At 57.4% G+C, this 15,466-nt stretch overlaps 1 protein-coding gene across 1 annotated transcript; it reads left to right on the top strand.

Annotated features, from left to right (window-relative positions):
• Positions 1 to 1,196: 1,196 nt before the first annotated feature.
• Positions 1,197 to 14,848, top strand: GABRE (gamma-aminobutyric acid type A receptor subunit epsilon; the record flags this gene model as incomplete). Its single annotated transcript, XM_084259052.1, has 9 exons — positions 1,197 to 1,252; positions 4,885 to 5,102; positions 5,437 to 5,504; positions 7,768 to 7,988; positions 8,663 to 8,745; positions 10,049 to 10,186; positions 13,776 to 13,928; positions 14,030 to 14,229; positions 14,489 to 14,848. 9 exons carry the CDS (start codon positions 1,197 to 1,199, stop codon positions 14,846 to 14,848), a joined length of 1,497 nt encoding a protein of 498 aa, XP_084115178.1.
• Positions 14,849 to 15,466: the final 618 nt, after the last annotated feature.

Here is a 15,466-nt window from a genome sequence, read left to right as displayed (position 1 = left end):
TGCGCTTACTCCAGACGGGGTGGGGGTGTGGGGTGGGGGGGGCCCTCATAAATAAGCGAAGAATAAACCTGTGCCCTAGGTAACAAAGCAGAGTGCCTGGGCAGGGGCTGGTGTGGGGGTGAGCCTGGCACAGGGAGCCTCTCCAGGGTGCCGGCACATGGGCTGGGAGGTACATGGATCTTCTGGAGCAACAGGTGAAGGTGCTGCTAGTGTGTGGCAAGCCTCCATGATCCCCTCCCTCTGAAGAGAGTCTAGGCAAGAAAGCCCAAGTCCAGGGAGACCCAAGATGCGTAGAATCTGCCTCTGAGTGTGGGTGCTGACTGTCACACTGCGTGTCTGTTGGGCAACACCAGGAGCCAACTATCTGGAAAGATTGGCCCGTCAGTTACAGACAGGGAGTTTGCAGGGCTCATTTACCCCCATGGTTGCTGTCACACCCATCCCCAGGCAGGTGCTGGTGCAGGAGTAAACTGAGACCAAAAGTGGAGTGTGTGGGTGCCTCCATGGGGTGACAAGAAGTCCTGCAGTGGATATGTGGGCTTGGATGTGTGGCGAGCCCTCTTCCATGGCCAAGAATCTGGGAAAGGGGCCTGGGGAGTAGCACAGATCAGAGTTGGCTGGGGAGCCTTGGCCCCAATCTCTCCTTCCCCTGTGCCAAGGAAGGTGCTCCGTTACCCAGCTGCCTTCAGGGGCAGAGCTCCAAGGTGTGCAGTGAGCAGGGCACCTCTGAGACCAGGAGCTGGGGGCAGCGATAGGGGGGCAACAGGTGGGGCTCGCAGGGGCCAGAGGCCACAGTCCACCACGCGGGCTGCGGGGGTCGCCAACGAGGCAGAAGTTCCCCACCCGCTCCGGCCCCAGTCCCTGCCCCGGCCAGTCCGGTCTTCATCTCCTTCCTGCCACTGCCGAGGGCCGCCAGTCTTCCGCCCTGGCCGGCGCGCAGCCCGCTCGCCTCCTCCTCCCCTGACCCCCGCCTCCGGCTGGCTGGTGGCGCCGGGGGAGGCGCAGGGGGAGGGGGGCCGCGGGAACACGTCGTCGTCGGAGATTTCCATCGGGGAAGGGGGCGGGGCCGGACGGGGGAAGGAGGCGGGGCGAGCGGGGGGCGTGGACGTGGGAGCCACAAAACCCTCCCGCCGCGCCAGCTCGGCCAGACCGAGCGCTGCGACCTCGAGCAGGTGGTCGCCCCGGTCCCCATCACCATGCGGCCCAAACTTGTCCTGATCCTGCTGGGGCTGGCCGTCCTCTTCCCGTCGGGGTGAGTCTCCCGCCCAGGACCTGGCGCCCCGGGAGCCCCTCGCCTACGTAGCCCCGATCACCTCGCGGGTCCTACATCCCCTCGACGCGAGGCGCCCTGGCCCCTGAAGGGGTTCGGGAGGCTGGGGGAGGGGGGAGAAGGGAGGACCATGCCTGGCCGCTAGCGTCCCGGACTCCGGCTTTCTCCACCCCTGTGGCGGGGATCCAGCGCCCCTCACTTCCCGAACCTTCCGTGGGAAGACGCGCGCGGGGTCTGGATCCGGGCAGGCTGGCCCTTGTTGGGGGGGGGCGGCGAGCAGGGGCACTTGGGGCCGCGGCACCCCGAAAGGCACACGGGTTGGGAAAGCCGAACTGCGGCCAAGATGTTTGAGTGTCGCTCAGACCGCCCTCCCGTTCAAAAATCCATCTTTCCCCTAAGCGCCTGCTGGGTACCAGGCAGGGCGCCAGCCAACTTTGCCTTCACTTGCTTCCCTTCCCGCCACTGCGCTCCGTGCCAGTCCCGGGCGCCAGCCTGTGTTCGGTCCCGGGGCTCCGGCCCCAGCTCCCCCGCCCCCCCCCTCCGCGCCCCCTCGGCTGCCCTCCCCTGCGCCTTCATTCTCCCCTTCCGAGTCCCCGCGGGGTCTGGGGCAGACCAGGGCCCGGCCCTGGAACGTCCTCTTCAGCTGGTGCAGTAGGTCCGGGGTTTCTGTGGCCCCGACTCGCATCCTCCTTCTTCAAAGACTCCCCTGAGCAGCCGGTTTCCCGCATACCCTCTGCCCCTGACGCCTGGCGGGGTAGCTTTCCCTTGCCGTTTCGGGCTTTTTACAGTGGCGCAAGATTGTTTAGTATTTTTGAGAAGGTTTCCTGCTAGGTGCGAACTGTCACAAGTTACTGAGCTCGTCTCATCTGGGAGCGTTCTCGAAGTTTCCATGGCTTGCTTATCTGTTTTGCGGGGACCGCTGCACCTCCCACCCCTGAATGCCTTAACTGCTGAGGGAGGGGCTGTGTGCCTCCCCCGGCACAGGGCCTCGGGGCCTCGCCGGTGCCCTGAGGGGCGGGCTGTTGGGGGGGGTTGGTTACCAGGGGCTTGCTACTATTTCTAAGTGCGTGCTAGGAATTTCCAGTCATCAACTCCCTCCAGATGTGATCAGGACTGGTCGGAAAAGCTTACCTGGTGACTAGCTAGGGCAAAGCAGGGTTGGGGGGAAGGGAGGGGGAGCTGAGAGGAAAACAGCCAGGAACAGGGGCTATTGATATGGAATTCAGCCTTCCAGCCTGGGGGAAGGGCTGCAGTTCCTGCTTCTCTGGCCTTGAGGCCACTGGCTGGGGAGGCACTGCAGGGTGTGCCTGAGGGTGCCACACAGGGCACTACACCTCTCTCCGGTCCAGGCTCAGCCTCAGATATCTGGGCACAGCCCTTCCCCCACCGGGGCCTCAGTTTGTGAAAAAGAGGGTTGATGTGGCAGGGAGCAATCCAGCTGCCCTTCTCTTGTTCTCTTCCCTCCCCCCAGCCAGTTGAAGGACCATTCTGGCTGGGGGGCAGGATGAGGCTGTTTGGCGACTGTTCGGGTTGTGTTATTTTTACTGACCAAAGCTAATTGTAAAATGATGGCAACCTGAGGGCCCTCTGCCGCCATTTTCACTGCAGATAGTCTGAGGGGTGGGGGGGCATCCATGGTCTCCAGGGCTTTTTCCTTTGCCTCTTCAACCTTGGGGTTCTTGCTGTTAGCTCCAGACATCTGGGAAGGGCTGCTACAGATGTTTGGGTGGTCTTGACTGGCAGTGTCAGTCCTGAATCTGCCATGTTCCTGGCCAAGTGGCTTACTTTGCAGGGTACCAGCTGGGGTTCTTCCTCCCCCCCCCCCCCCCCCCCCCGCAGCGCTGGCTGGCATTGTTATTCAGGGGTGGGGTGAGGTGGGGGTGTCTCAGATGACATCTCAGGATGTGGTATTTGAAAATAGAAACTACCTTTCCCATGTCCAGTTCTCTCCTTGCCTACAGCGGGAATTAGCCGCTTCAGACATGAGAAATGGCATAGGCTTGGCACATCTGTATGCCAGTTAAGCAATTCTTAGTGCTTGGAATACTGCGGGAAGTGCATTTAGCTGCTCCAGTTGGCCCTGCCTTGGTCTGCAGCACAGAAGCCATGTCTATTCTCCTGCCCTGTTAACCCCTTAGTTTAGGAAGCAGGGGGCCTGGTGGGTTTAAAAACTATGATCCTTTTCAAAGTGTAACATGACGGTAGTAGAGAGATCACGAATGAATAGCTCAGGTCTCCAGCCCCTAGGCCCGGAAATAGAACATTGCCATTGCCGTGCCCTCCCGACTCCCCAGCCAACCCCCTCACCCCATGCCCCTCCCCAGAGAAAAGTATCCTCCTGCCTTCCAGCACCCCAAATTAATTTTAATGATGGCTTTTAAAAAGGCTTTTAATTTTATTTTTTCAAAGATAAATAAATCGAGGGGCCAACAGAGTGAATCCCCAGGTCCCCATTACTAGCCCGTTAATTACGACTCATGGCCCTTCTTGTTTTCTCTTGCCCCCACCCACTCTCCATTTCCAGCTTAAATCATTTGAAAGCAAATCTCAGTCATCACAGTGTTTCCCACGTACTGATTTTAGGATGTGTTTCTAGTCAGAAGGACTCCGAAAGCGTAATAAAATACCACCACTATGCCAGATGTCTTCATGCCGAAGAGACTACCCGGGTTCAGGCCTCCCCACTTTTGTGTCAGGGTGTGTGTTGGCTTCATTGGGCTACAGCCTGCCTTTCCAAATCAGTGGCCACATAAGGTCCGTCTGTTAGCAGGTCTTATCAGCCTTTTCCTTTTTAAAACACTTTACAGAATGAGCACATATAGAGGAATCAGCTCAACTCATACGTGCATACCTGATGAGTTGTCTCAAAGTGACCACACCCGTCTGGGGACACCCACCGCAGAAGCCCCATGCCCTCTTCCTTACTGCCGCCAAGTACAGGTGGCACCACCCTAGCTTCTAAGCCCATCGCAGAGCTCCCTGCATTGGCAGATGGCCTTTAAGTGTTTTGCTCAATTTAATTCTTTCTTTGGTGGCGTGCATGGCTGGGGCAGGTGGCTTGGGCCCTGCCAGCCCTCTGTTTCTTGGATGAGTGTCTCTGGGCACGCACCTGCCTTTTCTCACTGCTTACAGGTCCCCCACCCGAGACTCCGCGTGGTCAGTGTCACAGAGGCCAAGCAGTGCTGAAGATTCCCACAGCGTTCAGCCCCCCTCAGAGAGGCTGCTCTGCTTTCCCAGCATTCATCTGGGGGCCTGGCCCTCTGCCTGCCCGGGGGGCCCGCACTGCTGGCCAGCAGGCTGGAGGCCAGGGCTGGGGGTTGCTGCTGATTGGACAGAACACAAGCACCAGCACCCTCTCCCTTCCTTTTACATGGTTGTAAACATAACCGACTTGGTCGTTTTCATGATTTTTTAAAATAAGGAATTTCCGTGAAAGAGGGGTGGCGGGAGAGTTCCCAAAGAGCAGCATGATATGATATAGAGGCACATAATGAGTCTCCTCTGTTGCCGGCTCTCTTTATCCCCTGGGGTGCCCCTCCCAGGAGGCAGCAGCTGGGACCTTCCCTGTCGAACCCCAGTGAACTGAGCTGCCGTTTTTGGTTCCTGTGCTCTAGGATCAAAGGACCCCATGTTGAGGGGGAGAAAGAATCCCCTGCCCCTGATGACCACGTCTACGGCCCTCAGCTCCCGGGTCCCGTAAAGCTCCCGCCCGAGGACAGCGAGACCACCGCGGTGGGTCTCCCCAACACAGACAGCCAAATGCCATCGGCCAGCGAAGTCCTGGACTCGATACTGCGCAACTACGACCACAGGCTGCGCCCTGGCATCGGCGGTGAGTAGCGGGGCACGGCCCTGAAGGGGAGGGGGCCGCGGCCCGGGGGCAGGGCAGGTGGGCGAGAGCGTCTGGTCGGGTAGGGGATAGCAACGCTCCTCTCAGCGATGCTGTTGACGTTGGTCTAGACGCTGCCCTTCTCTCACCTTCAGTTTCTCCAACTACAGAATGAGATGCCTGGTGAGGGCCTTGCCCCTCGAGGCGTGAACTGGCTCTTACCGTGAGAGAACACAGAGAAAGCAGCGCTGAGTGTTAAAACCTTCCCTGTCCCCCCGTCCCTTGCCCCATGTCCCTTTGAGACTCTCACGCCCTGCCATGTCTGTGTCCTTTACAGAAAGGCCCACTGTGGTCTCCGTCAGGCTCTCCGTCAACACCCTCGGGCCCATCTCTATCATGGACATGGTGAGTACTGAGCTTCACTTGCTGCAGCTCTTCGCCCGGGCGCCGAGCTGTGGGCTGTTCCCGTTCTTGCTTTTCTGAAAGTTGTGTGTGTCCAGGGCAAGAGTTTGGGCGGCGGGGGCGGGGGAGGATTTGAATCACCTGACGTGAGGAGGGAGCTGACGTGAGAAGGTAAGTCCTTGCTGCCTGAAGAAGACCTCCAGAGTCTCGGCCTGGTCTTCCGGCCCGTCATTCAAAATAAAAATAATAAAGTGACTTTCAACACCAGGTGCAATGGCTCTTTTCTTCTCATACCAATTTCTGTGGGCTTAGGGCTCGAGTTACCACACTCCCTCAAGAGTGCGTCTCATTTCCTGGCTTCTTTCTCTCCTCGGCCACTGCTGTCCGAGTGTCAAAACTGTCTCCCCTTGGCCTTCGTTACTTCCCACCAGAAATATGCCAGTACGCAAAGGCCTAGCTGTCCCGATCCCAGCAGCTGTGAGCTTCCTGCAGTCCGGAGCCTGCTTAAGGTTTCAAGTTCCGTCCCACACCCCAGCAGTAAGGCCCTCTGTGACTGAAGACACGGAGTGCTCTGTTTTTCTCTCTTTGCACCCCTTTCAGGATCACATGTTCTAGTCACAGTAGAGCCTGGGGGTTCCCAGTCCACCTTACACCACTGAGCTGTTGTTGCAGTTCTTTCCTGTTTGAGATGCTATTGCTTTAATTTTCTACTTGTCATAAAACCTTATCCTTCAGGGTCTCACACAGATGACGTCTCTTCTATGGCATCTTCCCTGACCTCCACAGCTATTAATTGTTTTTCTGACTCACACCACAGTCGTGTCTTTGACACGCGGATCTTTCTAGCTTATACACAGTTGTTTACCTGAGCGGCCCTACCTCACCACATTGTAATTATGTGCTCTGTGTCTGTTGTTCTCTCAACTGTGGGCTCCTTGATGTCAAAGATTCAGTATATGTTAGCTGAGCAAATGAATTATGAAAGCTGTTGTGCAAAAGTCACTATCATCTGCAGAGCCTGCTAATGAGGACGCCTGGGTGGCCAGCCCTTCACAGCCATAAAAATGGCCTGGCCTGGGCCCGAGCAGTTTTTGCACAGCCACTGGTACCCAACAAGCACCACACAACAGGGCGAGCTCAGAATCTAGGCACCGAGGTGAGACTTGCAAACAGATACTCAAAGACAAGTAAGCATTCATGGAAGATCAAGTGTCTACATAGAGTGGAAAGAGGAGGTGCCCCCAGGGTGCTTTGTTTGGCTCCCTAGGCCCGAGCATAGGTGTACTTCTGTGTTGCCCTCAGGACACTGTTGAAACAACAAATAGGCACTGATTAGCTCATTGTGAATCCAGGTGTGGCTTAGTCTGGCCCTCTGTTTCAGGGTCTCTCACAAGGTTGCAGTTAAAGTATCCAACCGGGGCTCAGGTCTCATTCCAAGACTCCACTGAGGGAGGATCCACTTACAAGCTCTGCCGTGGTTGTCAGCAGAATTCATTTCCTGAGCTGTTGTCTGGAGACCTCCCATCATCAGCCGTGTGGGCCCCTTCACAGGGCAACTCATGACATGGCTGCTGGCTCCTCTCACAGTGAGAGAGAGCGAGCATTAGAAAAGGTGCTCAAGATGGAAGCCATAAGTTCTATGATCTGATTTTGGGCATAGTGCAAGCCATCTCTTCGCTTCTATGATAGTCTGTTCATTAGAAGCAAGTCATTAGGTCAAGTGTGGGTGAACACCAGCAGGCGAAGACCAGTGGAGGCCATTTTAGATTCTACCTACCACACATTGTTCTCCTCTAACTCCTAGAATGGAATGTTGGGAAATGGGAGGACATGTGTGAGAGCAGACAGCTCTTTTTGAGTTTCTGTTAACATTCTAAGGTTATTTTCCCGATGCCAGATTGACTTTTTGCTCTTACCGATGTGCTTACCTCTAAGCGAGTATGAACTTAACAAGCTGTTTGGTTATGACTACGTAAACTAAGAAGCACTAGGTTCCGAGAAAGAGCCAGAGGCTGAGGTCTTAAAGGGAAATGCACCCTTCAGGCCATCGGTGTGGAGATGCAGAAAGTGAGCTGGAGTAGCGGGCAATTCTTTGCTACAATCTCTTTGCTATTTGCATAAGGTATAATTTGGGAAACTGTTTTCTATCATCTGCCAGAATCCTGTGGCAGCAGACAAGTAGCAGCACGGAGCCGACTGTCTTCTCTCCTTGCTTGACCTGTCGCGCTTGGTCCTCATCCGTGTGCTTTTCTGTCCTGCCCACCAGGAATACAGCATCGACATCACCTTCTACCAGACCTGGTACGACGAGCGCCTCCGTTACAACAGCAGCTTGGAGAGCTTGGTGCTTTCCGGCAACTTGGTGAGCCAGCTGTGGATCCCAGACACCTTCTTCAGGAACTCGAAGCGCGTCTACGAGCAGCTGTTCTCCGAGCCCAGCCAGATGGTCCGCATCCACAGGGACGGCAAGGTCTTGTACACAATCAGGTAGGTCAGGTCCCTGCAGTCTTATCTCTTGGGACTCGCCCTCCCCTTCTGAGAGCTGTCACCTAAGACCCAGGGGCTGAGGCCTCATCCTGAGTGATAGTTCCAGGCCCCTCCATCCTTCCTAGACTGTGAGCTCAACCCCCTCCCCTATAGACTAGGGCCTCAAAATAAAAAGACACTGCTGAGGGCCACACACCAGGTTCATGGCAGAGCAGGACTGGCGCCCGGACACTTGGCTTCCGACCAGAGCGCCCCCCGCTCCCCCGCCCGGGATGCGCTGGTATGACTGCATTGCCCGGACAATTCCATCCCAAGCGGACACTGGATGTTAAGACACGTCCACGGTGGTGGAATTGTCCAGGCGGAGTAGCAACACTGCGGTTGGACAGGTGCTAAGAGCAGGCTGGCTGCTCGAATGCCTGATGGGGAAGTTTGGGTAGTGGGGGCGCTGGTGGGAGAGGGGAGGGGTTGTGCTGGGCAAGAAGCAAGCCCGTCTGAGTCAGCCTGTCCCTTCACTGACGGTGGAGACCAGGCTCTGGACCCTCCTGGCGGTTGTTCTCCTTTGTCTCTCCTCTGAGCTCTTTGTCACACCTCCCACCACTGCCGCTCATCGGTCGTGGGCTCCAGGCCTCAGTGCTGGGACCGGCCTAATGAGGCTCCTCTCTCCCTTCCAGGATGGGCATTGATGCTGGGTGTGCACTGCACATGTTCAAATACCCGCTGGACTCTCACACTTGCCCTCTGTCTTTCTCTAGCTGTGAGTACCTTCTTAGGTTTCTGGGGCCCCAGAGTCACTCTGGACCCCTTCTTTTTCTCATCCTTGCGCTTTGCATTTCTCTGCCTCTGCTTTTCTCCTGAGATGGCTTTGAGCTCGCCCAGAGCCTGCTACTCATTCTCATCTCCTTCCTGCTGACAGTGCCGGCTCCTCCCGCCCCCTTCCACCCCACCTCGAGTCAGTCACCTGCCTCTGAGTATATCTCAAGCGTGTCCCCCCGCCTCAGCTTAGATCTTTGTCATCTTGCACCACTGCCTTCAGTGATGCCTTTGAAACAGAACCTGTCCAGAGCTAGCTACATCGACTCCGCCAAGCTCTGTCCCCCAAGCAAGCGTGTGGTTTCTGTGTTCCCATCTGCTTCACTGCAAGGAGCCATTGCCCGCTCAGTTTCTCAAGCCAAGAACGTTGGTGCTGCTTTTCCCTTCACCTCCCGACATGTAATCACCCGATGCATACTGTTGTGGTTCCTTCCCGAGCCCCTGCTGATCCTGCTGTTCCCTGCGCTCTCACAGCCCCAGCTTTGACTCCTGCCTTCATTCCATCGCACCCGGAGGACTGTGCTGGCCTCCCTCCCTGGTTTCCCGCCAACGGACTAGTCTTGTCATGACTAGCGAGGCCCGGCTGAGGCATTAGCTGAGGCATTAGCTGAGCTAGGTCACTTCGTAGTCTCCAGTCCCTTCTGCACACTCATAGAGCGATTCTAGATTCCTCAGACTGACCCTCACGGTCCTTCACAAGCGGCCCTCGCTAGCCCATCCTGCACGCCTCGTGCGGCCTCTGGGAGCCGGCCCTCCTGGACAACCCCTCACGGCAGGCAGTCCTGCCCGTGTAGAGAGTGCCTGGCCCTCCGCTTCCACCTCATCCACATGGAGAACATTTATTCCACTTTTAAGACTTAGGGAGAAGGCCACCTGCTCTATGAAGCCTTCCTGAGGGTGTCCCCAAGAGCTGTCCACCCTGTTTCCCCACCATCCCTTAGGCAGAGACTTCGCAGAGCACTTCCAAAAGCTACAGGTGTGCACTTACGGGCTCACTGGGGAAGCCTGAAGGCTGGCGAGCAGGGCTCCTGCCTCGCTCGCCTCGAGTTCCCAGCCCAGGGCCAGGCATCGACGAGGAAAGTGCTCGGTAAGGCACTTGCTGACCAGACTTCGGCCATGAGATGAGGGAGGCCGAGGCCCGCAGCCGGCGAGGCCAGAGGCAGGGCCCACGGCTTTGCTCGTGTCCCTGCTGGGGGGCCCCCGGCTGGGCCTCGCGCTGTCGCCTGACCCCCGGCGTTGCGTTGCAGTCTCCTACCCCCAGGACGAGATGATCTATAAGTGGGAAGATTTCGAGCTGGAAATCAATGAGGAGAATTCCTGGAAGCTGTTCCAGTTCGAGTTCACAGGTGTGAGCAACAAGTCCGAGACCCTCACCACCATCTCTGGTAAGCGCGCCTCGGACGCAGGGCTGCGGCGGGCTCGCGGGGGTGGGGGGGGGGTGGCCGCGACGGCAGCCGTGTGCACGGCTGCCGTAGACCCGTCCACGCAAGTAGTGTGGCTCGTGGCTCCCGTCTTGTGGATGCTGAGCACTTACAACTGTTTGCAGAGGAAACTGAGACTTCGTAACCATGCCTCAGTCTTGTCTGCAAAGAAGTAAGTGCTTTGCCAAGCCCCCGAGAGGGCAGGTGAGCCCGTCGGGCTTGACCGCCGTCGAAGCTGGCGGCTCACTCTGTCGCGCAGACCTTCCCTTACAACGTGTGGAGCCCAGCTGTCCTGCTGTGGGGGGCGCTTTGGGGGATGGGGCTCATGTGAGTTCTCCCCAGAACCACTCTGGGCTGTGGAGTGGGAAGCCAAGTCTGCGATTGGAGGCTAGCGTTCAGTGTCAGCCCGGTGACGGTGGGGATAGTCTGGAAGAAATCTCCGCAGCCCCTGTGGCTGCTGCGTCTGCATAGCAACGTCGATTTTAAAGCGCAGGCTCCCGAAAGGCTTCACGATGGACTCCACAGAGATGCAGTGACCGTCGGGTTCCTGACCTTGCCCTGCCAAGAGCTAGAAGGGACAGTCTTGGGTTTCTTAGTAGCTTCCGACTTGGTATGAGCACCTGTGCTTGTGTTCCCAGGTGATCTGAGTGACGAGCCAAGGGATCTCCCCGGGGCTGCTCCCAGGGGAGCCCCGAACACCCTCTTCACACGCACTGACCAGGTCAACTCCAGAATGCGCATGGAGCCGGCCTCCCAACCAGGCGTTGGCCATGGGAGACGACTCCCTTTGCTTCTGGGTGGCTGGGCAGGGACTCCGCTTTAGCGTCACCCGTTGAGTTGGTCACGGCCGAGGGTGGCTCGTGCTTGGAGGCTGGAGCTTTGCTCGCACTGTGCCAGGCGGGGGCAGGGGCTGCTTGCTGAACCCTTTCCTTTTTCTCGGGGGCTTGGAGCTAGCAGTTCTGCTACCTTTGACTTGGGGTCCTTGCTCTTCGGGTCCTTGCTCTTCTGCCAGCTAACCTGGGCCTACCTCTTGCCCCTTTGCACTTCAGTTTCCCCAGACAGGTGGGGACCCATCATCAAAGGCGGCAGAGGAGACAAGGCCCAGGGGCTTTCAAGTCACTAGTGGTTCCGTTTAGTAGCTGGTTGCACATTGATTCAAAATGGCGCCCTAGTGACTACAAAGCCCCAGAGCCAGCATCAGCACCGAGTGAGGACAGTGGTAAGCACCAGCCCCGGGGGAGAGCGAACCTGTTTCTCTCCTGCCGGCTGCTAGTCGATCTCGACTTGTGGTTTCTCTGCTTTGACCGTGACCTTCGGGATTGGTCTCAGGCTCTTCCAGTAGGCACTGGGCATTTCCCTGCATCTGGAATAGACTTGAAGACTCAGCTCCTGAGGGCTCAGAATGCAGGGGCAGCTTGCTACTCTGGCATCGTGGGCCTTAAAACCAAGAACTTCTGCTTCAGGAGGTGCTTGGGAAGCCTGGCCTTGCCCCCACAAGTGAGCCTTCACTGGGGGCTGCTGAGCCTCTGACAGAATCTTATCCGTGATCAGGAGTTCACGTTCTTGCAAGGGCTTTCTTCCTTCTTCAGACATCAGGATTCTCCCCATTCACCTGGAATTCCAGTCTCTAGCGCTCCCGCCCATTAGGCGTTTTCCCCACAACCGCTCAAGCTCCCGGCAAGTCCCGGCGCTCTTCCACAGGGCAAGGTCATAGGACTGGAGTGATGTTCTCTTATGGGCCACCGACCCAAGTATCGTTTCCTTCCCTTGTTTTCCACAGCTTTCGGTCCCCTCGCTTCTCGTGCCAGTCCTCTGGACACGCCTTTCTAACGCGCGCCTGCTGAGGCAGGCGAGGGCACAAAGAAGCATCCTTAGCTCTCTTTCCGCTTTGGCTCTTCAGCCCCAGATGCCTTCCTCCCCCTTAACCATTCTGCTCCATTCCTCAGGAATAAGAGTATGTGTTAGCATCCTTTCTCTCGGCCGTCAGAGACAAATTTCCATCTCTTGACAAATGAAGGATCTTCTTTGGCTGGAATAAATAGAGTAAAAATAGAAAAGGCCGATAGGATCATCAATATTCTTGCCACAGGAATATATAAACTCAGCAGCAACTTGATAAGTACATTCTGGCCAGTAGACAAGGGTGAGTGGTCCCCGCACCAGTCGTACAGGAAGAGTTTTAGCCCCAGAGCTACTTTGGACACAGGTATTCCGGTGATCTCGGGCTACTTCCTTACATTTGTGCCAGAAGATTCTGAGAAGTCTTGCCCCTTGAGTGTCACTGCTGCCAAGGTGAGTAGGAAAGACTGCTCTTGTCATTCTGCTCTAACGTACCCAGATCTGCTGGGCAGGTGATCTACCCAAAATAGGAGGACACGAGGATAAGTGGGTATCTGGCCTGTTTTACCATGCTGTTGCCAGGCAGCAGCAAGTCACTGCCACCACTGGGTTCCAGGCTGGACTTGGATGGGCAGCAGTCAAGTGCAGGAGTCACATGAGCCGTGCCCCACAGGCATCTAGAAACCCCCCAGAACACCCAGAGTCCTCACGAGTGTGACGCAGAGTGTTTGCGGTACGAGTGTCCGGAAGTCAGGCAGCATGAAGGTGCAGCAGAAAATGCCAGGACGAGGTGAAGGTTCTCATCAGGTGCGGTAGCAGCCATCCGTCTAGGGTGAGGGCCAAGGTCAAGGACATGATACTCAAATGAATGTGAAGACCTCAGTCCGCCTTGTGGATGTATACTCTGCATATCTGACATCTAGAGGGCTGACTGAAATTTTCACTTTCAGCTAATTCTTCTTTTTCCCCAAACACTTGATTTGGGCTAGGGTTGCAGAGAGAGGGGAAGTCCAGGGTTTGAATATCGGTATAAACAGGGAAGCTCTCTCAGGGAGTTCGAGAGGAGATGTGAGGTGAATCTGAGATGAGATGTGAGGTGAGCTGAGGGTAAGATGTCAGCTGGAGCCAGGTCACAGCAGGCCTCCAGTGTCAGCTCACAGAGACCCATAGATGGGCTGCTGTGGCTGCTTGTGGAGTGGGGAGTGGCTGTTGATGGACCAGTGCACACTGAGGCAATTCACCAGCGTTGTGAACATAGGGGAAGGAGGCCAAAGAGATTCTGTGCCCTGCTCCTCCCCTGACCACAGTACAGGTCCCCTGGGCTGTCTTCCCTGTGCGTGTGTGGTTGGGGCGGCAATGCAGACCAGATAGTGCACCTCGATGGACCTGAAAGCCTCAGTCAGCCGTCTGGACATTAGCTACGTGGTCCTGATAGCTAGAGGGCTAACTGATTTTTTCACTTTCATATGACTCCTTTGCCACAAGACGGACATGGGCTGCGCGACTATGAAATGAGAAAGAAGCCATCAGGGGCCTGGCCCTAGCTTAGGTCTCACACGGCCTTACGCTTGGCAGTGAGCGCCACCTCTGGCTTCTCGCCATCCTCCATGTTCTCGCCATCCCCCGCTGTGGTGGGGACCCTATGAGCCAAACTGTGGGGAGTGGAGACCCTCACGGACGCCGTCAGGCAGTGCTTCTTGTGTGTGTCTTCCAGGTGACTACATAGTCCTGACGCTGTTCTTCAACGTGACCCGGCGGTTTGGCTTTGTGGCCTTCCAGAACTATGTTCCTTCTTCTGTGACCACCATGCTCTCCTGGGTGTCCTTTTGGATCAAGAAGGACTCTGCTCCTGCCCGCACCTCTCTTGGTAAGTGGGTTGGGGGCCACCGCAGGGCGCGTGGCTGCCTGTCCTCACGGCGATGCCCTGGGCTCTCGGTCGCTGACCCCCGCCCTCCCCTGTCCCCACAGGGATCACCTCTGTCCTCACCATGACCACCTTGGGCTCCTTCACCCGGAAGCATTTCCCCCGCGTCTCTTACATCACTGCCTTGGATTTCTACATTGCCGTCTGCTTCGTCTTCTGCTTCTGCGCGCTGATGGAGTTCGCTGTGCTCAACTTCCTGACCTACAACCAGACGAGGTCCCGCCGTGCGCCGAAGCTCCGCCATGTACGAGCTGGGTCTGCAGCGGCGGCCAGGCCTACCCGGAGGGAGGCCCCGGGCCTCACGGCGCGTGGGTAGCTGGCTTGCCGAGCCGCAGGGGGCAAGTGGGGGGGTGTCGGATCAATCCACTCCCCCACGTGAGGTGGGGGGAACGGGGGCCAGGAAGCTGTGCGCCAGGGACAGACTCTCCAGACAATGCTGAGACGGCACTTGGGCTCGGCCCCTCTGGTGCTTTCTCTCACCTCATCCCTGGTCTGCTTTGTAGTCTCGCAGCCTCACCCGCGCCCGCGCCGCCAGACGTGCCCACACCCGTGCCCTGCAGCAGGAAGCCTTTGTGTGCCAGGTGGAAGAGGCTGAGGAAGAGGAGGAGCAGGAGCTGCAGCTGGAGCACCTGGCCTGCCCAGCCCAGCAGTCGCTGAGCCTGGGGAGCACCCGGCGCACTGGCGGCTGCTGCAAGTGGTACCATAAGTACCTGTGCATGGTCCCCTGCTGCCAGGGTGGCCTGTGGCAGAAGGGCCGCCTGTACATCCATGTGTACCGCCTGGACAACTACTCGCGTGTGCTTTTCCCCGTGACCTTCTTCTTCTTCAATGTGCTCTACTGGCTCGTCTGCCTTAACTTGTAGGTGCCGGCGGGCACCCTGTGGGGCAGCCTCCCAGTTCCCCGGGGAAAGCCCCATGCCCTTTGCTAAGGGAGTTGAGGGAAAGCAGCAGCAGGAGGAGCAGTTACAGGGTTTCTCCCTCCCCGCAGCCCCATCCCAACCTGCAGAGAACGTTCTCTGCCAGCCCTCTCCCCTGCCCAGCCTATCCCGAGTCTCCTTGGCAGCTCGCTGCCAAGGCCATCGGCCCACTCCTGTTCTTCAAGGGGCATTTATGATGCTCAGGCCCTGAAGCCCCCGGCCGTCGGTGTGTGTGCGCACGTGGGAGCAGGTGGGCTACCTCTCAGCAGTGCCGACACCCACTGCCTTTTCCAGGAACCCAGTACTGCTCTCGTGGTGCTCCCGGCCCAGTTCTGGCTCCAGCCTCAAAGTGCGCAGACCAGCTGCCTGCCTGTTATGCCACCACCTTACGGTGCTGGGCAGCAGTGTGGGGGAGGGGCTGTCCTCCGGTCAGATGATTATATTCTTGGTTCTATCTCCCTGCCCGCCCTCCCACAGCAGATAGGCAGCCGCTGGCGTTATCCCTTTAGGCGCAGGGAGCCAGCAATTGAAGGTCTTTGGGATGTGTCCCTCCCTCTGCTGCTG

Source organism: Talpa europaea, assembly GCF_964194135.1.
Source record: "Talpa europaea genome assembly, chromosome: X".
Lineage (NCBI taxonomy): Eukaryota > Metazoa > Chordata > Mammalia > Eulipotyphla > Talpidae > Talpa > Talpa europaea.
Note: the sequence above shows the minus strand (reverse complement) of the source record. Positions and strands in the feature narration are given on the sequence as shown.